Here is a 25,955-nt window from a genome sequence, read left to right on the forward strand (position 1 = left end):
AATGAGGGGGGTGGGGGGAATGGATTGGGAGTTTGGAAGTAGCAGATGAAAACTATTATATATAGAATGGATAAACAACAAGGTCCTACTATATAGCACAGGGAACTATATTCAATATCCTGTGAAAAACCATAATGGAAAAGAATATGAAAAAGAATATATGTATATAAATAACTGAATCACTTTGCTATAGAGCAGAAATCAACACAACATTCTATATCAACCATACTTCAATAAAATAAGTTTTAAAAAATTGAAATTGAAAACAAAAGTTTCCCATCAGATAACCCTTGTTGTTGTTTAAAAAGCTACAAAAGTATAGAAGTAGAAATTTTGAATAGTACAGAAAGATATAAAACAAAACATGATAGCCACTCCCTTCTTCCCATGTCTTTCTCCCCATGATAAATACTACTCTGGGAAAGATAATTTTCTTGCTCATTCTGTCTCTCCCTTTCAATTTTAATTGGAAAATAGAGCACATAGCTTATAAAATGGGGATATGCCCCTCTATTTTTGTCATAGTTTTTATATGACTTTTAGATAATTTTAGAAAGTCCTTTTTTGTTTGTTTTTTTACTTTTATTTTTAAATTTTTAAAAAAAAATCTTTATTGGAATATAATTGCTTTACAATGTTGTGCTGGTTTCTGCTGTATAACAAAGTGAATCAGATACATGTATACATGTATCCCCATATCCCCTCCCTCTTGCATCTCCCTCCCACCCTCCCTATCCCACCCCTCTATGTGGTCACAAAGCACCGAACGGATCTCCCTGTGCTATGCAGCTGCTTCCCACTAGATATCTATTTTACATTTGGTAGTGTATATATGTCAATGCTACTCTCTTGCTTCGTCCCAGCTTACCCTTCCCCCTCCCTGTATCCTCAAATCCATTCTCTACATCTGCGTCTTTATTCCTGTCCTGCCCCAAGGTTCATCAGTACCATTTTTTTTTTTTTAGGTTCCATATATGTGTTAGCATATGGTATTTGTTTTTCTCTTTCTGACTTACTTCACTCTGTATGAGAGACTCTAGGTCCATCCACCTCACTACAAATAACTCAATTTTGTTTCTTTTTATGGCTGAGTAATATTACATTGTGTACATGTGCCACATCTTCTTTATCCATTCATCTGTCGATGGACAGTTAGGTTGCTTGGCTATTGTAAATAGTGCTGCAATGAACACTGTGGTACATGTCTCTTTTTGAATTATGGTTTTCTCAGGGTATATGCCCAGTAGTGGGATTGCTGGGGCATATGGTAGTTCTATTTTTAGTTTTTTAAGGAATCTCCATACTGTTCTCCAAGGTGGCTGTATCAATTTACATTCCCACCAACACTGCAAGAGGGTTCCCTTTTCTCCACACCCTCTCCAGCATTTATTGTTTGTAGATTTTTTGATGATGGCCATTCTGACCGGTGTGAGATCATATCTCATTGTAGTTTTGATTTGCATTTCTCTAATGATTAATGATGTTGAGCATTCTTTCATGTGTCTGTTGGCAATCTGTATATCTTCTTTGGAGAAGTGTCTATTTAGGTCTTCTGCCCATTTTTGGATTGGGTTGTTCGTTTTTTTGATATTGAGCTGCATGAGCTGCTTGTATATTTTGGAGATTAATCCTTTGTCAGTTGCTTCGTTTGCAAATATTATCTCACATTCTGAGGGTTGTCTTTTGGTCTTGTTTATGGTTTCCTTTGCTGTGCAAAAGCTTTGAAGTTTCATTAGGTGCCATTTGTTTATTTTTGTTTTTATTTCCATTTCTCTAGGAGGTGGGTCAAAAAGGATCTTGCTGTGATTTACGTTATAGTGTGTTCTGCCTGTATTATCCTCTAAGAGTTTTATAGTGACTGGCCTTACATTTAGGTCTTTAATCCATTTTGAGTTTATTTTTGTGTATGGTATTAGGAAGTGTTCTAATTTCATTCTTATGAAATTAGAACACTCCCTAACCACTTATTGAAGAGGCTGTATGTACTCCATTGTATATTCTTGCCTCCTTTGTCAAAGATAAGGTGACCATATGTGCATGGGTTTATCTCTGGGCTTTCTATCCTGTTCCATTGATCTGTATTGCTGTTTTTGTGCCAGTACCATACTGTCTTGATTACTGTAGCTTTGTAGTATAGTCTGAAGTCTGGGCGCCTGAGTCCTCCAGCTCCGTTTTTCTTTCTCAAGATTGCTTTGGCTATTCGGGGTCTTTTGTGTTTCCATACAAACTGAAATTTTTTGCTCTAGTTCTGTGAAAAATGCCATTGGTAGTTTGATAGGGATTGCATTGAATCTGTAGATTGCTTTGGGTAGTAGAGTCATTTTCACAATGTTGATTCTTCCAATCCAAGAACATGGTATATCTCTCCATCTGTTTGTATCATCTTTAATTCCTTTCATCAGTGTCTTATAGTTTGCTGCATACAGGTCTTTTATCTCCTTAGGTAGGTTTATTCCTAGATATTTTATTCTTTTTGTTGCAATGGTAAATGGGAGTGTTTTCTTAATTTCTCTTTCAGATTTTTCATCATTATTGTATAGGAATGCAAGAGATTTCTGTGCATTAATTTTGTATCCTGCTACTTTACCAAATTCATTGATTAGCTCTAGTAGTTTTCTGCTAGCATCTTTAGGATTCTCTATGTATACTATCATGTCATCTGCAAACAGTGACAGTTTTAATTCTTTTTTTCTGATTTGGATTCCTTTTGGTTCTTTTTATTCTCTGATTGCTGTGGCTAAAACTTCCAAAACTATGTTGAATAATAGTGGTGAGAGTGGACAACCTTGTCTTGTTCCTGATCTTAGAGGAAATGGTTTCAGTTTTTCACCACGGAGAACAATGTTGGCTGTGGGTTTGTCATATATGGCCTTTATTATGTTGAGGTAGGTTACCTCTATGCCTACTTTCTGGAGAGTTTTTATCATAAATGGTGTTGAATTTGTCCAAAGCTTTTTCTGCATCTATTGAGATTATCATATGGTTTTTATCCTTCAATTTGTTAATATGGTGCATCACATTGCTTAGCATATATTGAAGAATCCTTGTATTCCTGGGATAAACCCCACTTGATCTTGATATATGATCCTTTTAATGTGCTGTTGGATTCTGTTTGCTAGTATTTTGTTGAGGATTTTTGCATCTATGATTATCAGTGATAATGATTATCAGTGTAGTTTTCTTTTTTTGTGACATCTTTGTCTGGTTTTGGTATCAGGGTGATGGTGGCCTCATAGAATGAATTTGGGAGTGTTCCTCCCTCTGCTGTATTTTGGAAGAGTTTGAGAAGGATAGGTGTTAACTCTTCTCTAAATGTTTGATAGAATTCACCTGTGAATCCATCTGGTCCTGGGGTTTTGTTTGTTGGAAGACTTTAAATCACAGTTTCAATTTCAGTGCTTGTGATTGGTCTGTTTGTATTTTCTATTTCTTCCTGGTTCATTCTCAAAAGGTTGTGCTTTTCTAAGAATTTGTCCATTTCTTCCAGGTTGTCCATTTTATTGGCATATAATTGCTTGTAGTAATCTCTCATGTTCCTTTCTATTTCTGCAGTGTCAGTTGTTACTTCTCCTTTTTCATTTCTAATTCTGTTGATTTGAGTCCTCTCCCTTTTTCTCTTGATGAGTCTGGCTAATGGTTTATCAATTTTGTTTATCTTCTCAGAGAACCAGCTTTTAGTTTTATTGATCTTTGCTATTGTTTCCTTCATTTCTTTTTCATTTATTTCTGATCTGATCTTTATGATTTCTTTCCTTCTGCTAACTTTGGGGGGTTTTTTGTTCTTCTTTCTCTAATTGCTTATGTGTAAGGTTAGGTTGTTTATTTGAGATTTTTCTTGTTTGTTGAGGTAGGATTGTATTGCTATAAAATTCCCTCTTAGAACTGCTTTTGCTGCATCCCATAGGTTTTGGGCTGTGGTGTTGATATTGTCATTTTTTTCTAGGTATTTTTTGATTTCCTCTCTGATTTCTTCAGTGATCTCTTGGTTATTTAGTATTGTATTGTTTAGCCTCCCTCTGTTTATATTTTTTACAGTTTTTTCCCTGTAATTTATATCTAGTCTCACAGCATTGTGGTCGGAAAAGATACTTGATATGATTTCAATTTTCTTAAATTTACCAAGGCTTGAGTTGTGACCCAAGATATGACCTATCCTGGAGAATGTTCCATGAGCACTTGAGAAGAAAGTGTATTCTGTTGTTTTTGGATGGAATGCCCTATAAATATCAATTAAGTCCATCTTGTCTAATGTGTCATTTAAAGCTTATGTTTCCTTATTTATTTTCATTTTGGATGATATGTCCATTGGTGAAAGTGGGGTGTTAAAGTCCCCTACTATTACTGTGTTACTGTCGATTTCCCCTTTTATGGCTGTTAGTATTTGCCTTATGTATTGAGGTGCTCCTATGTTGGGTGCATAAATATTTACGATTGTTATATCTTCTTGGATTGATCCCTTGACCATTATGTAGTGTCCTTCTTTGTCTCTTGTAATAGTCTTTATTTTAAAGTCTATTTTGTCTGATATGAGTATTGCTTCTCCAGCTTTCTTTTGATTTCCATTTGCATGGAATATCTTTTTCCATCCCCTCACTTTCAGTCTGTATGTGTCCCTAGGTCTGAAATGGGTCTCTTGTAGGCAGCATATATACGGGTCTTGTTTTTGTATCCATTCAGTGAGCCTGTGTCTTTTGGTTGGAGCATTTAATCCATTCACATTTAAGGTAATTATCGATATGTGTGTTCCTATTACCATTTTCTTAATTGTTTTGGGTTTATTGTTGTAGGTCTTCTCTTGTGTGTCCTGCCTAGAGAAGTTCCTTTAGCATTTGTTGTAAAGCTGGTTTGGTGGTGCTGAATTCTCCTAAATTTTGCTTGTCGGTAAAGGTTTTAATTTCTCCGTCAAATCTGAATGAGATCCTTGCTGGGTAGAGTAATCTTGGTTGTAGTTTTTTCCCTTTCATCATTTTAAATATATCTTGCCACTCCCTTCTGGCTTGCAGAGTTCTGCTGAAAGATCAGCTGTTAACCTTATGGGTATTACCTTGTATGTTATTTGTTGCTTTTCCCTTGCTGCTTTTAATATTTGTTCTTTGTATTTAATTTTTGATAGTTTTATTAATATGTGTCTTGGCTTGTTTCTCCTTGGATTTATCCTGTATGGGAACCTCTGCACTTCCTGGACTTGATTGACTGTTTCCTTTCCCATGTTAGGGAAGTTTTCAACTATAATCTCTTTAAATATTTTCTCAGACCCTTTTTTTTTCTCTTCTTCTTCTGGGACCCCTATAATTGGAATGTTGGTGCGTTTAATGTTGTCCCAGAGGTCTCTGAGACTGTCCTCAATTCTTTTCATTCTTTTTACTTTATTCTGATCTGCAGTAGTTTTTTCCACTATTTTATCTTCCAGGTCACTTATCCGTTTTTCTGCCTCAGTTATTCTGCTACTGATTCCTTCTAGAGTATTTTTAATTTCATTTATTGTGCTGTTCATCATTGTTTATTTGCTATTTAGTTCTTCTAGGTCCTTGTTAAACATTTCTTGTATTTTCTCCATTCTATTTCCAAGATTTTGGATCATCTTTACTATCATTACTCTGAATTCTTTTTCAGGTAGAGTGCCTATTTCCTCTTCATTTGTTTGGTCTGGTAGGTTTTTACCTTCCTCCTTCATCTGCTGCATATTTCTCTGTCTTCTCATTTTGTTTAAATTACTGTGTTTAGGGTCTCCTTTTCTCAGGCTGCAGCTTCATAGTTCCCATTGTTTATGGTGTCTGTCCTCAGTGGGTGAGGTTGCTTCAGTGGCTTGTGTAGGCTTCCTGGTATAGGGAACTGGTGTCTGTGTTCTGGTGGGTGGGGCTAGATCTTGTTTTTCTGGTGGGCAGGGCCACGTGTGGTGTTGGGTTTTGGGGTGTCTATGAACTTAGTATGATTTTAGGCAGTGCCTCTGCTAATGGGTGGGGTTGTGTTCCTGTTTTGCTAGTTGTTTGGCATGGGGCATCCAGCACTGGAGCTTGCTGGCCTTGGGTGGAGCTGGGTCTTAGCGTTGAGATGGAGATCTCTGGGAGAGCTCTCGCCGATTGATATTATATGGGCCTGGGAGGTCTCTGGTGGTCCAATGTCCTGAACTCGGCTCTCCCACCTCGGAGGCTCAGGCCTGACACCAGGCCAGAGTACCAAGACCCTGTCAGCCACATGGCTCAGAATAAAAGGGAGAAAAAAAGAAAGAAAAAATATAATAAAAATTTAAAAATTAAATAAAAATTTAAAAAATTATTAAAATAAAAAAATCAAAAATAAATAAAATTAAATTTAAAAAAAAGAAGAGAGCAACCAAGCCAATAAACAAATCCACCAATGATAAGAAGCACTAAAAACTGAACTAAGATTAACATAAAAATCAGAAACAAATCAGTTGCAGAAAGCAAACCCCAAGTCTACTCCCAAAGTCCACCACCTCAATTTTGGGATGATTTGTTGTCTATTCAGGTATTCCATAGATGCAGGGTATATCAAGTTGATTGTGGGGATTTAATCCACTGCTCCTGAGGCTGCTGGGAGAGATTTCCCTTTCTCTTCTTTGTTCGCACAGCTCCTGGGGTTCAGCTTTGGTTTTGGCCCCACCTCTGTGTGTAGGTCGTCCTCCGGCATCTGTTCCCACCCAGACAGGACGGGGTTAAAGCAGCGGCTGATTAGGGCGCCCTTGCTCACTCAGGCTGGGGGGAGGGAGGGGTACGGTAGTCATAACTGGAATGCAGGGTGAGCCTGCGGCAGCAGAGGCCAGTGTGACGTTGCAACAGCCTGAGGCGCGCCGTGCATTCTCCCGGGGAAGTTGTCCCTGCATCACAGGACCCTGGCAGTGGTGGGCTGCACAGGCTCCCGGGAGGGGAGGTGTGGATAGTGACCTGTGCTTGCACACAGGCTTCTTGGTGGCAGCAGCAGCAGCCTTAGCATTTCATGCCCATCTCTGGGGTCCCCGCTGACAGACGCGGCTCACGCCCGTCTCTGGAGCTCCTTTAAGCGGCGCTCTTAATCCCCTCTCCTCGCGCACCAGGAAACAAAGAGGCAAGAAAAAGTCTCTTGCCTCTTCGGCAGTTCCAGACCTTTTCCCAGACTCCCTCCCGGCTAGCCGTGGTGCACTAGCCCCCTTCAGGCTGTGTTCACGCCGCCAACCCCAGTCCTCTCCCTGGGATCCGACCGAAGCCCGAGCCTCAGCTCCCAGCCCCCACCTGTCCCGGCGGGTGAGCAGACAAGCCTCTCGGGCTGGTGAGTGCTGGTCGGCACCGATCCTCTGTGTGGGAATCTCTCCGCTTTGCCCTCTGCATGCCTGTTGCTGCGCTCTCCTCCGTGGCTCTGAAGCTTCCCCCCTATGCCTCCCGCAGTCTCCACCCACGAAGGGCCTTCCTAGTGTGTGGAAACTTTTCCTCCTTCACAGCTCCCTCCCACTGGTGCAGGTCCCATCCCTATTCTTTTGTCTCTGTTTTTTCTTTTTTCTTTTGCCCTACCCAGGTATGTGGGGAGTTTCTTGCCTTTTGGGAGGTCTGAGGTCTTCTGCCAGTGTTCAGTAGGTGTTCTGTAGGAGTTGTTCCACATGTAGATGTATTTCTGATGTAGTTGTGGGGAGGAAGGTGATCTCCACCTCCTACTCCTCTGCCATCTTGAAGGTCCCTCTGCTTGGCTCTTTTACCCAAACGTTAATCAATCACACATTTAGAGGGGATTCCATGGTAACCATTGTACAGTTACCATGAACATAGGTCCAGGAACAACACACCTCAGATTGACTTTGCAGGGGAAGACCTCCCCAGTGAAGAGATATCTAGTAACCAAAGTTCTTATTTCTTTCATTCATGCATGAATGCATCCATGGAATCATTTTAAAAGTATTTGTTGAGCTCTTATTTCATTTTATCTTACCATTTTATCAGAGCAATGACTGACACATAATGTGTTTTAATACACACTTTTGCATTTGTTACTATCCTTTTAAAATTACTGGAACTGCACTACAATAGACAAACTCTAATCTGGGGTAGGAGGATCAGAGAAAACCCTCATTCAAACAGCATGTGCTAGATGAGGTGATGTAGACAAGGACAAAAAATTAATAGTTGAAATAGGTGACTTGGCTGTCGTTGATGATCTAGATGAGAGCTACTTCAGTAACAGCAGAAAAAATAAGAAAATGTAAGAAGAAAGTACAAACACTACCTTAAATATTGCCATTACTGATAGTTGCCATCTCCACCTTCCAAATTCTGGAATCCTGAGCAAATAAAATGATTGCTGTTTTAAGGCACAGAGTTTTGACGTGGTTTGTTATGCAGCAATGGATAACTGAAACTCTGAGAGAATTGTGCTCCATCACATTCAAATAGGTTCCTGTGGGGCTTATTCACATTACCAATAAAAACGACTACCTCTCCTGCTATGGAGGGAGAGGGGGAATAAAGGGCCAAGAAGCTTCTAAAGAATCATAATAAAGATGATGTTTCAGTCAGGGTTTGTAGTTGCAAGTAACAGAAACTGACTATGCATGATTTAAGCTAAAAGGAAAAATACTGAATAATAGTAATTCCGATTCTGCAGCCAGAATCACGGGCCAAATTCATTAACACAAAATGGGTCTGCTAAGGACATCACTGCCATTCAGCACTAGGTGGCGCAGTTTACACTGCCAACACCCTCAGCACAGGCCCTGCTGCTGGAGCGGCTAATTCCCTGAACCTGGAAATTGGAATGTTGCTGCTCTCTCTACCGCTGACAAAAAAAGAGAAGAAATTGCTGACACTGCCTCAGCCAGGTGACCAAGGTTAACATAAATAGTGTTAAGTCCTGTTGTTAGTACGTTCCCTTGAGATGATATGATGGAAATAGCACTTTATGATCGGAAGATCCCTCAAACCCATAACCTCAGTCTAATCATGAGAAAAACAGACAAATTCTCATACATGGGCTTCCTATAAAATATACAACCTGTACTCCTCAAAACTGTAAAGGTCATCAAAAACAAGTCTCAAAAACTGTCACAGCCAGGAGGAGCCTAAGGAGACAAAACCTCAGCAAGTTCAAACAAAGTATAAAGTTTAGTTAATAATAAGGTATTAATCTTATTTTCTTAATTGTAGCAGATGTGCCATAATAATGTAAATAATAATAATAACAATGTAAGTTGATAGTGGGAAAAGGGGGGGTATATCAGAACTCAATGTACTATATCTTCTCAATTTTTCTGTACATCTAAAACTGACCTAAAAAATAAAGTCTGTTTTTAAAAAAGAAACTTTTTGATGTCCTTGCTTTTTCATGTCACTAGCTCTTAATTCAAAGTCTAGACTGGGTATATCTAATTGATCGAGTCCTAGCTGCAATGCAGACAAAGGAAGTTAATATTAGATGTATTCAGTTTCCATGGATGGAGACAGGCTCCAACTCCCTCACAAGACTCAACAGAAGACTATAATTTTAGACAGTGTATTCAAAGGATCAGAAGCCAAAAACTGACAAATGTCCATAACACATGGCCCATGAAACCAAATCACCCCTATTCATATCTTGACTATCTACAAATTCCAGACTGACCAATGCAACTCACAGTCTACACAACACAATATTCTGAGGATGTGCAGAACATAGAACATTGGGTGAAGAAATACAATAGCTTAGCATATGGAATGCTTCCACTGGTCGTTAAGACAGTCTTCATTTGATTGTGTTTACTAATATATTTTCAATTGCTAGTACAGTATTTGCCACATATTAAATTCTCAATAAAAATTGGCTGAATGAATATATAAGTGGTCTAGGAAAAGTGTTGGCTTAACTCAGGTCAAGTTTTCTCTATATTTTTTTCTTAAATACAGAGAAGATCTGGATTTCACAATGATAGAAGAGAATGGAGTTTGTAGCAAACAAGTGTATGCATCTTAAGGATCTAATCCCAGATGGCTTTACAATGAAAGTCATATATTGAGAGAAACCTTTAAAATTGTGCCATTAAAAAATAGCTGGACTTTAGTGAGGTAACTGCAAACTGAAAATGACCCTTCTTCAATTAGAAAGCAGTGTCTAGGCCTCTGTGGACCTTTGAAGACACTTGGTCAGAAACCTCATATCTATAAGGTATGAGAGGAAGGCTGGTCATTCCGCCTCATACTTGGCACCCTTTCCATTTCCCTGAACTCTTAATTAGCTAAAGACTACGTTTGAGCCTGTTTACTGGCAATACTTACAAGTTAAAATTTTTATTTTGCCTAGCTATTAACTGACTTTTATAAAGGTCAACCCCATCACAAACAATTCATGGCACACACCAAACTCCTAATCTTGGAAAATATCATTCCACAATTCTGGCACATCTTACTAATGACCCTCTAAATCTTGAAGCGTTGAGTGAGTAGCAGTGGGACAAGAACGAAGTGATCTGAGCTTGAAGCTCAGCTTCGCTATCTTTTAGTTTCCATAAATTTGGGGATGATAATCTCTTCCTTATAGTGTTGTGGTGATGAGTGAGATGACATTTATAATTTGCTTATGATAGTAATGAGTACAGAAGAGGTTGGTTAAAACAAACAAAAATCTGGCTCCTATCTTGTTTGATCTAGATTTAAAACTCCCTTCCTGGGAGACAGTCCCTGATTTACTAGTTTGAGTTCTTCCTCTGGGGCTCAGTCCTAGACTCCTCCTCCTTCTACTGTTTTCTCTCCTTCTCTCTGCAGTCTCATTTCCACCCCCCACCCCGCATAGTATCAAGTACCATCTACCCGTTACCGACACAAATTTTACAAGTCTGGCCCCATACACCTCTAAGCTCTCAGACACTTAACGTCCAATTTGACAGTGCTTCTTGTATGTCACAAAGTATCTCATATGTAACAAGCCAAAACTGGACTCATGGTCTTTTGCAAGATTTTCTACCGCGATGCAAAACTGAATAAATGAGTGAATGAGCGAATCAGCAAGTCAGTAAAAACCATGTTAAACCATGTTATATACAAGACCATATCTTTTCAAAATTACTTCACTGGTTTTTGATTCCAAGAAAATGGGGGAGGAGGGTGGGTGGTGGTGAGAAGGTAAAAAAATTTTGGCCAGTTCTCCTAGATGGGGATGGAGGAAGCCACAGAAGTTTGACAAGGCCTTTTCCCACCTACCCTAAGCGTGGCCCTCGGTTCCTGGCCCTCGGTTCCTGGCCCTAGGGTTGGACTCACGTCTATGAAGAGGGCGGGGCCTGGGAAAGGGGCGGGACCTGGGAAAGGGGCGGGACGGGCAGAGGCCCCACCCCGTCCACTTTACAAACTTGGGCCGCGGGGCCTTCTGGGGGCTTCCACGGCTGGTGCGCTTGCGCGGGAGTGCGCCGGCCGGCGTCTTGGTATTTAGTAGATACTGAGCCGGCACTGGCGTGTAAGGGACAGATGTGGCCCGCGCTGCTTAGTTGTGGTGTGATTACTAACGCAAGCTCCCTCCCCGGGCTGGGAGGACGACTTCTGCGGCTCCTCTGAACTGGCTCCTGGGTGTGACTGAACCCAGCCCTGGCTGGGAGCGGTGTTTGCAGGTATCACGCGGGTCAGCGGGCGGTGAGGACGCGGGTGCGTGGAATTGGGAATCCTGCTTGAGGACGTGCACGCGGTCTCCTCGGCTTGTTCGCTGTTACCTGGATTCCAACTCTGTGCTCTGCAGTCTCTGCGGGAGAAGCTGGAGTAGGGCGCGAGCTGACAGAGATGGAGGCGTGGGCTGTGGTAGGAAGTTAGTGCGTGAGAGAGGAGAGGTAAAGAGGGCTGGGGTGGGAAACAGGACGGTTAGGTTCCAGATCCAGGTCTGCTGTCTCCTCTTCCATTCTGTGATGGGGGCAGTCTCCAGGCGTTTAATCTGGTAAATATATCTTGCTCAGCTGGTTTTGGAATGACTGATATGGATTCCCGATCCAGTGTGACTGGATCAATCGACTGGAAAAGAAAATGGAGAAAAGTTCATTCCAACTTGCCGTGCTGTCCCACTCATTCCTGGCCACTCCCTGAAACCTCTTTATTTCAGATGCTCATTTGCACACTGCTTTATGCTCCTTTTTACAAGCTAATCTCGGAAGGCGAAAGATTCTCCTTACCTCAGGCTACTGCTCTGCCTATGACCTATTTGATTAAAACAACCCTTTTTCACAGATACTACCTTTTCCCCATAATTAGTGCCTGTTCAAGTTTCTTGACGCTGTAAAATCCTATGAACTTGTGTCAGCTGGTTATTTGATCTAACTCTCCAGATTCCTGTCACCTGCGCCTTACTGAGCCCTTCCTTCCATTGGTATTGGCTCAGCGTCTTAAATCTTCATTCTGAGTCCTACCATCATCCTTAAAGGTGTCTGTTTAGTACTTTAGAGTTTAAACTTTAACAGTTCTTGACTTTGTTTATTCCATTGGTGGTCACTTACAGACCACTTAAGCTATTCTCAGTCACAGTCATACCTTGGACCATTTATCATCCAGACTGTTCCTCCTTCAAAATCTTAAGTGCTAGCATATCATCCTGAACATCTCTAACCTGTCCTCCTAGCTCTATAATTATTTATACTGAGTAATTTATTAATTTTTAACCTATAAACTCCTAGTATATTTTGTTGCTTTTTCTCACTTTGAGTTGAACGTTTAATTCATCTCATTCTTGTTTAATTATATATATAAGGCTTTGCTGTTGCCTAACAGTAGAACTCGAGCTGTTAGATTTTGAAGTGCAGTGTTTTTAGTGTTTTTAATTTGAGTTGTTTTTTAGAATCAAAAGTTAAATTTCAAAGTAGTTGAGATTTTTTTCTATTTCTACTTGATGTTAAGATCTCGTTTTCATTCTGGTAATAAATGTGGTTTGTACCACTTTTATTTACTTTTATTTACTGAGTTTTTTGGTAGCTTAATAAATAGCAGCTTATGTAAGCATTCTCATAAGTGCTTGAATAGAAACTACATTCTATATGGTTTTATATATCAGGCTAAGCATGTTATTCATGTCCTCTATACTATCAATTTTAGCTTACTTGTTAAGGACTGAGAAAGTTGCCTTAGTCTCCCATTTCTGTTGTGTTATTGTTGCTTGCATCTCTTGTTTTCTGAGGGTTTTGCTATAAATATATTTCATTGTGTTATTTGATACACTTAGTAGCAGTCATATTTCATTATGAGTTATACCTTCAATCATTTAAAGTTTCCTCTTTGTCTAATTTTATTCATTTGTGCTTTTAATTCAATATACATCTTAATTCAGTATATCCCTGCATATTATTGTTGTTTACATTTGCTTGTTATTTTTTCTATCATCCCTTTAAGCTTTGGAGTTCTTTTGTTTTGGATGTCTCTTAATATTTTACATAGTTGAGTTTAAATTTTTACCCAGTGCATTTATTGTTACAATGGATATTCTTGTTGTTAAATCTGCTTTTTTTTTTTTTAATGCTTACTTGGTTTTTTGTTTTGTTTTTAATATGTGATCTGTGAACTTTTTTTTTTTCTTTCTCCCTGTATGTTAATTCTGAAAGTATCTGGGCCCATAGTTCATTGTTCTGCTGGAACTCAGTGAGTGATACCTCTTAAGCACTTCGGAACTTTCTTTTTCTTTTTTTTTGGTAATGAATGTGTACTTTCCTTAAGCTTTGGAGAAGGTTTGTGTTGGATCTCAGAATGTTCCCTCAGTTGTTCCACTTTGCCCTGTGTCCCCATGTAATGGGGATACTAATGAGTATATAAATGGTGTCAATACATTTCTACAAGACAGAAAGTGAAAATATGGTTTACAGAAGCAGTGTAGAAAAGGTCACAACTTGGAATATGCTAGGAGGTGGAAACCCATCTGCCTATGTGAATATTAAGCTGTTTCAACAGAGTATGGCAGTGAGAGTTAAATAGAACATAGGAATCGAGTGAAGGGTTACATGTGAAACCTCTATTCCAGTCATCTCCCAACCTCCCAGCCCTCTTCCCACCTACATAGAGAAGCAGTTTAGCTCCAGTGCCTTCCTCCCACAAAAAGTTCTTCCCTAAATAAATTGAATAAACCATCTGAGGAGAACGAAGGCTTTTAGGTTAGGTGTTGACATTTCATAGTAAAACCTTTTCACTCTGTTGTGTGGGGAGCCCACAACTTGACAGCCTGCTCCTCCACTCACCCTAAATCAAAGTCTGCCAATGTGTGTGTCTCACTGATATTCACATGGCTCTTGGTAAGTCTCCCATTCAGGGTAGACACCCATTAGGAAACCAATCTACTGATACAGAAGAAGTAGAAATTCATATGATGATCTGGAATAATCAACCTAACACTTGATTCTTAAATATGAGCAGAAAACTAGGGAATACCAGATGTCTAAAAACCAAGATAAATAGAAACCCTGACCACAGAATCAAAGGGAATTTAGGAAACAGAAAACTCAAATTAGAATCTTCAGAGAAATTAGAAACGATATTGTAACTGTACAAGCACAATGCTATGGAAAAAGAACCACTGGCCTAGAGGCTTATAATAAAAATGACTCCTGAATGGTAAATTGCATCTGGACTGGGAGAACTGTAAATCAGATAGAAAGCTGGATCTGAACTTCCCTGAATGTAGTGACTCATAATCTGGCACGCTCTTTGGGGAACCCTGAGAACTGCACTCGTAGCGTTGTTAGATATCAGCTCCTGTAGAAGGCTTTTCAGTCAAGATGCTTTCTGCCCAACCTACATGGTCCACATCTCCTTGCACTCGAGCTATACTCTGTGAGAACTGCCACTGAAGAAAAATTCCAGTTACTCCTCTGTTAGCAAGCTTTGTTTTCTGTCCAATAGCCTTCGTAGTAACCTAAGTGCCAAATATGAGCTGTGGTAGTTCTGCAAGGTTTAAATGTTTTGTTGAGCCTAAGACCTCCCTGATTGATGGGCATTGCAGACTGGCTCATAGCGAATCCTAACAAATTAAAACTTTTGATTGTTATAGTCCGGGAATGCACTTTTTGACCTATCCATGTTCATTATCTGTAGGTCATATTTATGTCTTTTTTTCAGTCTCTTGGGTGCCTGAATATTGGCTCTGCGTCTGAAGCTCCTGAAACTTTTCTCACTGCATATATATGTATATAGTACACAAGTGCTTAGCCCAAGCATGAGAATTATTGGAATCCTCTGATAAGACAAATTTGAACTGCAGTGGGAGCTCTGTGTAGGAAGATGCAGCCTTTGAACAAGTTGACGGCTATCTCAAAACCTCAAAACCTGGCTCCTCATGAACAAAGTGAGGTCCTGAGAGCAGATGTGTCTTGGCAGCAGGAATCCATCCCAGTCGTGGAGACAGATGACTGTGAAGCCTCTCGTCTAAAGTTCAGACATTTCCAGTATTTAGAAGTGTCTGGGCCTCATGAAGCCCTGAGCCAACTCTGGGAGCTCTGTCTTCAGTGGCTGAGACCAGAAATTCACACAAAGAAGCAGATCCTAGAGCTATTGGTACTGGAACAATTCCTGACAATTCTCCCTGAAGAAGTCAGGACTTGGGTGAATTTACAACATCCAAAGAACAGCAAGGAAGTGGTGAGCCTCATAGAGGATGTGATTGATATGCTTAAGGATGAAGGTGAGAATATAGAAAATTGGAGGTAGAATAGTTGACCCTTCCCATATGAAGAAAAATTATCTTTAAAAAAAATTTTTTTATGGATGCATAGTTGATGTACAGTATTTATATGTTATATGTATATTACATAGTGATTCATAATTTTTAAAGGTTATTCTCCATTTATAGTCATAAAATGTTGGCTATATTCCCTGTGTTGTACCATATATCCTTATAGCTTATTTTATACATAATATTTTATACCTCTTAATCCTCTTTCCCTATATTGTCCCTCCCCCCTTCCCTCTTCCCACTGGTAACCACTAGTTTGTTCTCTATATCTGTGAATCTGTTTCTTTTTTGTTATATTCACTAGTTCTATTTTTTTGATTCCACATGTAAGTGATATCATAGAGTATTTGTCTTCCTCTATCTGACTTATTTCACTTAGCATAAAAACTTTTTCTGAAGCTAGAAGGTGTCAAGGGCCAGATCATGAAGAACTTTACTATATTAGGAAGGCTGAACTGAGATCTCACAGATTGAGTAGGGGAGTAAAATAATTTGATTTACCTTTCAAAAATACTGTGTTGGCTTCAGTGTAGGGCAGGGATCAGCAAACTATGACCACAGGCCAAATATTTTTGGAAATAAAGTTTTATTGGAACACAGCCACACCCCATTCATTTACATTTTGTCTACAGCTGCTTTCATACTATGACTAGACTTGATTAGTTATAGCAGAGACTGTATTGCCTGCAAAGCCTAAATAAAATATTTACAATCTGGATCTTTACAGAAAAAGTTTATCAACTTCTGCAGTAAAGGATAGCCCTGAGAGCTCTGAAAATAGGAAAACCAGTTAGGAAGTATTGTAGTAGATCAGGTGTTAGAGAATGAGGAAGCATTTGGGAAAACAGAGGAGTTTGAACCTAAAGGGTTTACATATTAGGTGTGAATGGGATAAATGTTCTGGCTTGCATGAATGGAGTGTAAGTAACAGTTTTTGTTGGAGAGGAGATTGATATATTAATTATGTGGCATGTTGAATTTGAGGTCTTTGTGGGACAACCACAGTGAATAATCTAATATATAGTTAAAAATATGGCTTTAGTGTTCAGAAGTATAGCAATTTCTGTTGCTGCTGTAACACATTACCGTAAACTTTGTTGCTTAAGACAATATGAATGTATAGTCCTACAGGTTTGTAGATCAGTGGGTCTCTCTGGGCTAAAATCAAGAAAGAAAAATATGGAAACGTATAGGTATGAACAGAAGTAGGAAAAATACAAATCCTTAGGAAGAACCAGTATTTAAGAGCTGGCATAGATCTAACTACCAATTATAGAAAATAGAGAATAGAGGAACATGTTAAACTATACCATGGGAATGCCATTACTAAAATCCAATCTGTGGGAAACTGCAAGACAATCCAGTTTCTTTTTTTTTTTTTTTTTTTTTTTTAAATTTTATTTATTTATTTATTTATGGCTGTGTTGGGTCTTCGTTTCTGTGCGAGGGCTTTCTCCAGTTGTGGCAAGCGGGGGCCACTCTTCATCGCGGTGCGTGGGCCTCTCACTATCGCGGCCTCTCTTGTTGCGGAGCACAGGCTCCAGACGCGCAGGCTCAGCAGTTGTGGCTCACGGGCCCAGTTGCTCCGCGGCACGTGGGATCCTCCCAGACCAGGGCTCGAACTTGCGTCCCCTGCATTGGCAGGCAGACTCTCAACCACTGCGCCACCAGGGAAGCCCCGACAATCCAGTTTCTAAAACAAAATAATTGTAAGGGAGTAGGGAGGGGCTATGGAAGAGGGATTTAGAGATTAAAAGAAACATAAAAGATGTGTAATTGATCATGTGAATGTGTGAACCTTATAAGACATGAGGCAATTGACTGGATATTTGACTAGGCATTATTGATTAGAGACAGTGATGATACTGGTATTGGGATTATATTTAGTCCTTATCCAAAAAGGAAATAAAATGAAGTACTGAGCAAAATAAGAAAACTCAGGGAAGCAAGCTAGAAAGGAGTAATCTAGAAAGCAAAGAACCAGGAAAGATTGGTATCTTGAGCTAAGAAAAAAGAAATCTTCAAGAAGGGAGTGTTCAACAATGTTGCAACAAAAAGGTCCTGTTAAGATGAGTATTGAAAATAATTTATTGAAATTGTTGATTAGATCAGTGGTCCAACATGGGTCTCCCTGGGCTAAAATCAAGGCATCAGCAGGAATTCATTTCTTTCTGGGCCTCATGCTCCCTTTCCCCATCTTCAAAGCTGGCAATGGTGAGCCAAGTCCTTTTCACACTGCCATCTCTCTGACACTCCATTCTATTGTCATGGTGTGTGCTGGCATACATGCACATGCTCACACTCACTCTTTCACTCTCTCTGTCTCACTGACCACAGCTGGGAAAAGTTCTCCACTTTTCAAGATTAATGTAATTTGATTGAGACCACCCAGATAATCCAGGATGATTTTTTTTTTTTAATTTTTATTTTTTGGCTGCATCGGGTCTTTGTTGCTGCACACGGCCTTTCTCTAGTTGCAGCGAGCAGGGGCTACTCTTCGTTGTGGTGCTCGGGCTTCTCATTGCGGTGGCTTCTCTTGTTGCGGAGCACAGACTCTAGGTGTGTGGCTGCAGTAGTTGCAGCACGTGGGCTGAGTAGTTGTGGCTCGCGGGCCCTAGAGTGCACGGGCTTCAGTAGTTGTGGCGCGCAGGCTTAGTTGCTCTGTGGCATGTGGGATCTTCCCAGACCAGGGATCAAACCCGTGTCCCCTGCATTGGCAGGTGGATTCTTAACCACTGCACCACCAGGGAAGTCCCCAGGATGATTTCTTCATCTCAAGGATCTTTAACTTTAATATTGCTGAGTCCCTTTTTTTTTGGGCCATGCCATGAGGCTTGCGGGGTCTTAGTTCCCCAACCAGAGATTGAACCCTGGCCCTGGCAGTGAAAGTGCTGAGTCCTAACCACTGGACCTCCAGGGAATTCCCTTGCTGAGTCCCTTTTGCCATGTATCCAAGGATTAGGGCATGGACATTTCAGGGGGCTATTCTGCCTATCACATGGGTCAAAAAAATATGAAGTATGAGGTGGGAATGTGATAATCATTATAGACTATTCTTGAGAAGTTTGGGAAGAAAATGAGAGGTTTCAGGGTAATACAGGACCAAGAAAGGCTTTTGCTTTCTTTTAACATGCCATGGATCCCTGAAGAACCCACTTAAAGGGTCTGCCCATATTTTACCTACCTTAGACCTCTCAGGGCTGAAGTGGCTACCTGGCTAGCATTTGTCAGAAACATTTAATGAAAAATGTATTAGCCACTGCTACCTGGGACAGCAAATAAACAGTTGGGACAAACATAGACTAAACAAAAAGATGGGAGGAAAGGTGCTTTAGAGAGTAAGGGATTTGAAAGCTCCTACATATTCTTAGAGATCTAGAAGGCTGGGTACATGTTCAGAAAGACCTGAGAATTCCCTGATTCTCACCTCTGGCTGGTCTTCAGGCTCTGCTCGAGCAGGAAATGAAGACTAAGGCAGGGGTGAAAACTATCTGGCTAAGTATTGAAGGCATTTCCTGATGCAGACAGCCCATCTGCAAAGGCGAGGAAATGATTTTTGTTTTTCTGGTTTCAAGCATTTAAGGAAATCTCTGGAATCGCTAGCTAACCACCAAGTTAAGGAAACAGACTTAAGTGGGCACACACAACAAAGAATATAGACTTTATAAATTCTAAAAAATGTTGAAAACATCAACAACATTGATAAAACTTTAGCTACAATGACCAAGCAAAAAAGAGAGAAGACCAAAATAATTAAAATCAGGAATAAAGGTAGGGATATTACTACTTACTAATGCAAGCATAAATCAAAAAGATTATAAGAGAATGCTGTGAAAACTTAGATGAAATAGAAAAATTCCCAAAACTACCAAAACTGACTCAACTCATCTGTAACAACTAAAGAGGCTGAATCAGTAATTTTAAAAATTTCAACAAAGTAAACCCAAGGACGACATGGCTTCACTGGTGAATTCTACCAAACATTAAAACAATAATTAACACCAAACTTTCTCAGACTCTTCTAAAAAATAGAAAAGGCAGGAATACTTCCTAACCTATTCTATGTTGGGAGTTTTAATCTGATGCCAAAGCCAGAGAGAGGCATTACAAGAAAAGAAAACTAGTGAACCAAACCCAGCAGCATATTAAGAGGATTATACACCATGACCATTAGGGATTTATCCCAGAAATACAAGGATGGTTCAAATGTGAAAATCAACATTATACACCATACCAATACAATGAAGGGAAAAATCACATGATCATCTCAATTGATGCAGAAAAAGCGTTTGACAAATTTGTATATGAATGTTCATAGCAGCATTATTCATAATAACCGAACAAATGGAAGCAATCCAAAAGTTCATCAACTGATGAATGGATAAACAAATTGATATTCATACAGTGGAGTATTATTCAGCCATTAAGAGGAACAAAGAACTGACACATGCTACAACATGGATGAACCTTCAAAATATGCTACTTTAAAGAAGTCAGACAAAAAAGGTCACATACCATATGACTGAATTTACATGGAATGCCCAGAATAGGCAAATCCAAAGAGACAGCATGGAGGGAAGGGGAACGGGAGGTGACTCCTTAACGGGTATGGGGTTACTTTTGGGGGTAATGAGTATGTTCTGGAATTAGATAGTGGTGACGGTTGCACAACACTGTGAATATACTAAAAACCATGAATTGTGTACTTTAGAATGGTTAATATGGTGAATTTTTTGTTATGTGAATTTTACCTCAATTTTTTAAAAAGGTAAGGTAAAAGAGATTACTGGATCAAGCTAAGATTGAATGTTAGATGTAAAGAATCAGTGTTCAAGGAATTTGAAGTCTGAAAAGAGTAAATCTGCAAGTGATTTACCATAAAATCCAAGCTGCGTAGAAAAGAAAGTCACTTCACAAGAGGGATGATAGACTGGGAGAAAATTAAAGAAGCAATGTACTATGGTGGAACCTTGATGAAAGAATAGGAAAGTTGAAAGGATAGGAAAATATAGTTAGGGATTGATTCATTCAAGTTTGTTCTCAGAGTAGAACAATCCTAAGTATATAAGCACCCCAGTATGAAAAAGGAAGTAGCTTGACTGCTGATGGTTGTTAGAAATAAGGTTGTCAAGGGTCTTCAGGCTGGGTTGTTGAAAAGATTATGATTTGGTGTGGAAAGCAACGTTAGCTAAGTAAAGTTTTTACTGACCTAGTACAATTACTTATTTAATGTCTGTCATTCACAACAGACTATAGGCTCCCTGAGGGCAGGCATATGTGTGCCTCACACATGGGAGGTACTCAGTAAATACGGGCTGAATAAATGAATTTGCAATAGCTTAGTGTATTACAACATCAAGAAGGCCCTAGCTAAATGGCATGAACCACTATGAAAAAATTTTTGTATGAGCGTAGGAAAATCTTTATGAGGAAATGGGAATGGAGAAGTATGAATATATCAAAACAACTACCAAGACCATAGTATTGGAGTATGAGAAGAGGTGGCTTTGATGGTGGCCAAGATCCATTTTAGATTAGAAGGGAGAAAGAATATTTTATAAAGAGCTAGGGAATGTATAGGAATTTTTCTTTGAATGGCATGAGAGTTTCAGAGAACACGACTGTAAAGGTTCAGGAAGGAAGTCAGCAGGAAAGAAGAGTTATGGGAAGGAAACAATACTCAGAGCAATAAAAAAGGGATGGTTGATTGAAGGCTTTTGCATCTTTTCAAGATATCTCGCATATTTCCAAGAACAATGTGATATTCTACTATGTATAAAATAGATAACTAATGAGAACCTACTGTATAGCACAGGGAACTCTACTCAGTGCTCTGTGGTGACCTAAATGGGAAGGAAATCCAAAAAAGAGGGGATATATGTATATGTATAGCTGATTCACTTTGCTGTACAGCAGAAACTAACACAACATTGTAAAGTAACTGTACTCCAATAAAAATTAATTTAAAAAATAAATCATAAAAAAAATGTGGTATTGACTGTCCTAGGGGTTATGGGACTGAGCAAACTGAGGTTTCACAAAGTGTTATAGGCCTGAATAAAGTTAACAGACTGTAATCTTGTAGCAGTATTCAAATGGCATGTTGCTGAGAAATTTGGATTTTTTTTCAAATCCTACCTTTATTTATAAAACGTAAATATTTCCTGCATTGTTTCTATTTTTTCTTATTTCACCCTGAATCAATGAAAACTTCTTCATAGACCAGTATTGGCCCATAGTCTGGCATTTGAGGATTAGTGGTGTAATTAATGAATCTTGGAGAAACATTAGGAAGTAGCCCTTGGGTATAGTCTCACCAAAGGGCTGGAGAAGAGAATTGGTTGCTGCTCAGATTTTTATGTCCTGGAAGAGTCAGTAGTCCAAGGTGACCAGACTGCCTAAGTCTGTGTATAGTATACACAGAGCGACTTAGAGGAAAAGAATCCTTGAGTAGATTAATCCCCAATGTCTTTGAGAAAGTGATTGGTTGGGTAAAATATTCTTAGCTCCCAGTAGAATTACAGCCTGTGGTGGCTAAGCCTTAGTTAGGATTTAGTTTTGACAAGATTAAAGTTTTTTTTTTGGATCTGCTATAACCACAGATGAGGCAGCAAAATATTATTTTGGCCTTCTCTCTGATCAAGTAGTTCTTGACCCCTGGTAGAATATGCAAATCACTTTTAGAGCTTTTTAAAAATATAAGATCTGGGCCCCACTCCTGGAGATTCTGGTTGCTGGTAGAGCCTGACATCATTAAATTTCAAACTTCTGAAGTAGCATGTTAAAAGTACTATAATTATTAAAAGTTTCTCCAAGGAAAAACTTGTCTCCCTAATGTTTTCCTTCATCTTCCTCAGGTATAACCTGCAAGGATTCTGCCCTACTCCAGAAGGGGAGCATCAAGAAAGAAAAAATGGAAGCTGACTCACTAACAGGCAAATCCCAGGTAAATTAGGATTCCACTCTATTGTAACGTTCTGCTTTTTCTTTTTAGGTCTGTGAACTTTTGCCAAACATAGTTCCATCTAAGAACATGACTATTTTAGTTGATGATACGCTGGACATTGGATCTATTTTAGTTGATGATACACTTTTTGGAAAATATTTAATTTTTGTATATTCTCTGTGCATCTATGCCCTTGAGATTGTAGATGATAATTGAAGGTATAGACATAGGGCCTACCCAGGGAATGTTTAGAATTAGAAGTGAAGGAAGCCAAGGGCAGAATCCTGAGCAATGTCATTTAATAGGCAGGAGCAGAAGAAACCTCAAAGGATACTGAAATGAAAGGACCAAAGTGGTAGAGGAAAACCAGGAAAATATGATGTCACTGTGAAAGCAAAGAATGACCATATTTCAAGGAGAAATCCTTTAAAAGTTCAGAAAAGTGCAGCCTGAGTAGTGTCTATTCTCTTAACATCATGGAGATACAAGCATGCATGGGAATAGAAGCCAGGTTGCAGAGGGTTGAGGAAAGAGGAAAAGTGAGGAAGTAGGCAAAACACATGTAGACAACTTATTCACAAAGACTGGCTCTGAGGTAGAGGAAGGATTTGTGTGTTTCAGTGTGATTGAAGGTAACTATAAGGACAAGGTTGAGAATGCTGGACAGAAAAGTGCAACAGCTGATGGGATGAAGGCCCTTATAACCAGTATTTATGCAGTGCCTAACATTTCTAAGGGCTGGGAATATGACAGTAAATGAAACAAAATGCCTGCCTTTGTGGAGATTACATACTACTAGAAGTAGACAAACACAAGCAAATAAGATAGTTGCAGATGGTAATAATTGTTAGGGAGAAAATAAACAGACTGATTAGGAAGATGGCTACTTTGTTGGGTAATCAGGAAAGGCCTATCTGACAAAGTGACATTGGGCTCTGAGACCTGAAGGATGAGGCATTAGCCAACAGTGTTTCTCAGTTAGAGATGCTCCCTGTTCTGCTAGGAGAGCCTACATTTTCATTATAAATTTCCCTCAAATCTGCCTTAAACTCTTCCTATTCTGAACTCTTTCTGTGTAAATTATTTGTACTCTATAGTAATTTTTGTACCACAATTATTCCAACAGGTTTTTCTCCTCAGTTAAAATGTAAGCTAATGTAGAGTTAGGACAGCCCTTCATTTTCCTTTCCCAGCCCTCAAAGAGTACCAAGTTGTTAGGCCCCTAAGGTAACTTGATTTTTATCACTTGGAACTCCAAACATTGTCCTATCAATTTTTTTTTGTATATTCTCGCCACCTACCCTGTTCTTTCCATATTCATTTCTCCTCTAGTAATATTTTTGAGACCTTTGATTAAAAAGGAACTTAATGTTTTAGGAACCAGTGACATTCAAAGATGTGGTTGTGGAATTCAGCGAGGAAGAGTGGGGGCAACTGGACCCTGCTGTAAAGAACCTGTACAGGGATGTGATGCTGGAGAACTATAGGAACCTGAATTCATTGCATAAAGGTGGCGTCTGCGTATTTACCTAATCTGCCCTTTAGTAGTCTCTTCATCTACTGTTAAAAACTACTGTTGAAGTGGTTGAGGGCATTTGGGTTTCAGTTTAGGTTTCCTAATAACTTCTGGGCACAATAGCAGATTTTCTTGCTGTATGTGACTGAAAGTCCTTTCTGATGTAGAGCTAGAAATACACAGGTCCACTGGCCTTATCTTTTAGCAGCTCTTAGACTACTACTTTGGGATGGGATTCTCTTCCCTATAAAAATGTCTGAAATGTGTTTGTTTGTTTGTTTGTTTTCCTTTTCCCCATGTACAGAGCATCTACTTTCCAAACCAGTTGAGACCTCCAGGTTGGAGAGCAAGGAAAAAAGTTGGATAATGGAGCAAGAAATTCTAAGAACAACTGTTTTTGGTAAGCAACAGGTAGATCTGAGGCATTTGTAAGAAGCTTCTGTTCATTAAATACACAGATAATGTACAACCCAGGGTTTGAGTTGTTGGTTGGGAGGTGACAGCAAACCAGCTAAACTTTGAAGAAGAAAAGTCATTGCTTTTTGTTCACAGATTCCTTTTCTTATATGGACAGGCAAAAAAGTGGTGTGGGTTAGGAACACAGACTCTTTTTTTTTTTTTTAATTGAAGTATAGTTGGTTTACAATGTTGTTAGTTTCTGGTTACAACAAAGTGATTCAGTTATGCATATATATATATATATGTATAAGTGTGTGTGTGTGTATATATATATATTCTTTTTCATATTCTTTTCCATTATGGCTTATTATAGGATATTGAATATGGCTGCCTGTGCTATACAGTAGGCCCTTGTTATTTATCCATTCTATATATAATAGTTTGCATTTGCTAATCCCAAACTCCCAATCCATCCCTCCCCTCCTCCCTCCCCCTTGGCAACAACAAGTCTGTTCTCTATGTCTGTGAGTCTGTTTCTGTTTCGTAGATAAGTTCATTTGTGTCATGTTTTAGATTCCACATATAAGTGATACTATATGATATTTGTCTTTTTTTTTTTTGATTTACTTAGTGTGATAATCTCTAGGTCCACCCATGTTGCTGCAACTGGCATTATTTCATTATTTTTAGAGCTGAGTAATATTGTATATTGTATATATGTACCACATCTTTATCCGTTCACCCGTCAATGGACATTTAGGTTGTTTCCATGTCTTGGCTATTGTAAATAGTGCTGCCATGAACATTGGGGTGCATGTATCTTTTCGAATTATAGTTTTGTGTGGATATATGCCCAGGAGTGGGATTGCTGGATCATATGGCAACTCTATTTTTAGTTTTTTAAGGAACCTCCATACTGTTCTCCATAGTGGCTGCACCAGTTTACATTCCCACCAACAGTGTAGGAGGAGGAACACAGACTCTTAACACAGGCAGAGTTGCCTGGGGCAGCCTCCCTGCCAAGTTTCCTCTTCTGTATCGTGACAGTGTTTACCTCCACATTACTGTGAGGATTAAATGAGTTGATATGTGTAGCACACTTAGAACAGCCTCTGGCATGTGGTGTTATATAAGAAAATGTTAGCCAACCTAACATTAAATCATATTCTCTCTTTTAAAGAAAAGGAACTGCTTTATACTAGGGTGACTCCGGTAATCTTCCATTTTTCCTTCTTTTACTATAAGACCTCCTTAACTTGTGCCTTCCTACCTTCATTGTAATCTCTATATTCTTATTAACATTTTGTTTGTGAGAGATTAGAAATTGTTGTGTGCTTAATATAAATTTTAGTAAGTAAAGTATGAAGAGGAATATAACTCACCCTGTTACCTCACTACCCAGAGCTATGCAGTATTAACATCGTGGTTTGTTTTCTTAAGCCATTTTCTTTGTGATGA

At 39.2% G+C, this 25,955-nt stretch overlaps 1 protein-coding gene across 1 annotated transcript in view; it reads left to right on the forward strand.

Moving 5' to 3' along the window:
- The window catches only part of ZNF215 (zinc finger protein 215), a 141,867-nt gene that overhangs the window by 106,282 nt on the left and 9,630 nt on the right, over positions 1 to 25,955 (forward strand). The window contains exons 3-6 of the mRNA XM_061201393.1: positions 15,024 to 15,585; positions 22,494 to 22,582; positions 23,960 to 24,092; positions 24,403 to 24,498. Coding sequence (XP_061057376.1) covers positions 15,186 to 15,585; positions 22,494 to 22,582; positions 23,960 to 24,092; positions 24,403 to 24,498 — 718 coding nt within the window. The 5' untranslated portion in view covers positions 15,024 to 15,185. The remainder of the gene's footprint in view (positions 1 to 15,023; positions 15,586 to 22,493; positions 22,583 to 23,959; positions 24,093 to 24,402; positions 24,499 to 25,955) is intronic.

The sequence above is a fragment of the Eubalaena glacialis genome, chromosome 10, assembly GCF_028564815.1.
Source record: "Eubalaena glacialis isolate mEubGla1 chromosome 10, mEubGla1.1.hap2.+ XY, whole genome shotgun sequence".
Classification (NCBI taxonomy): Eukaryota; Metazoa; Chordata; class Mammalia; order Artiodactyla; family Balaenidae; genus Eubalaena; species Eubalaena glacialis.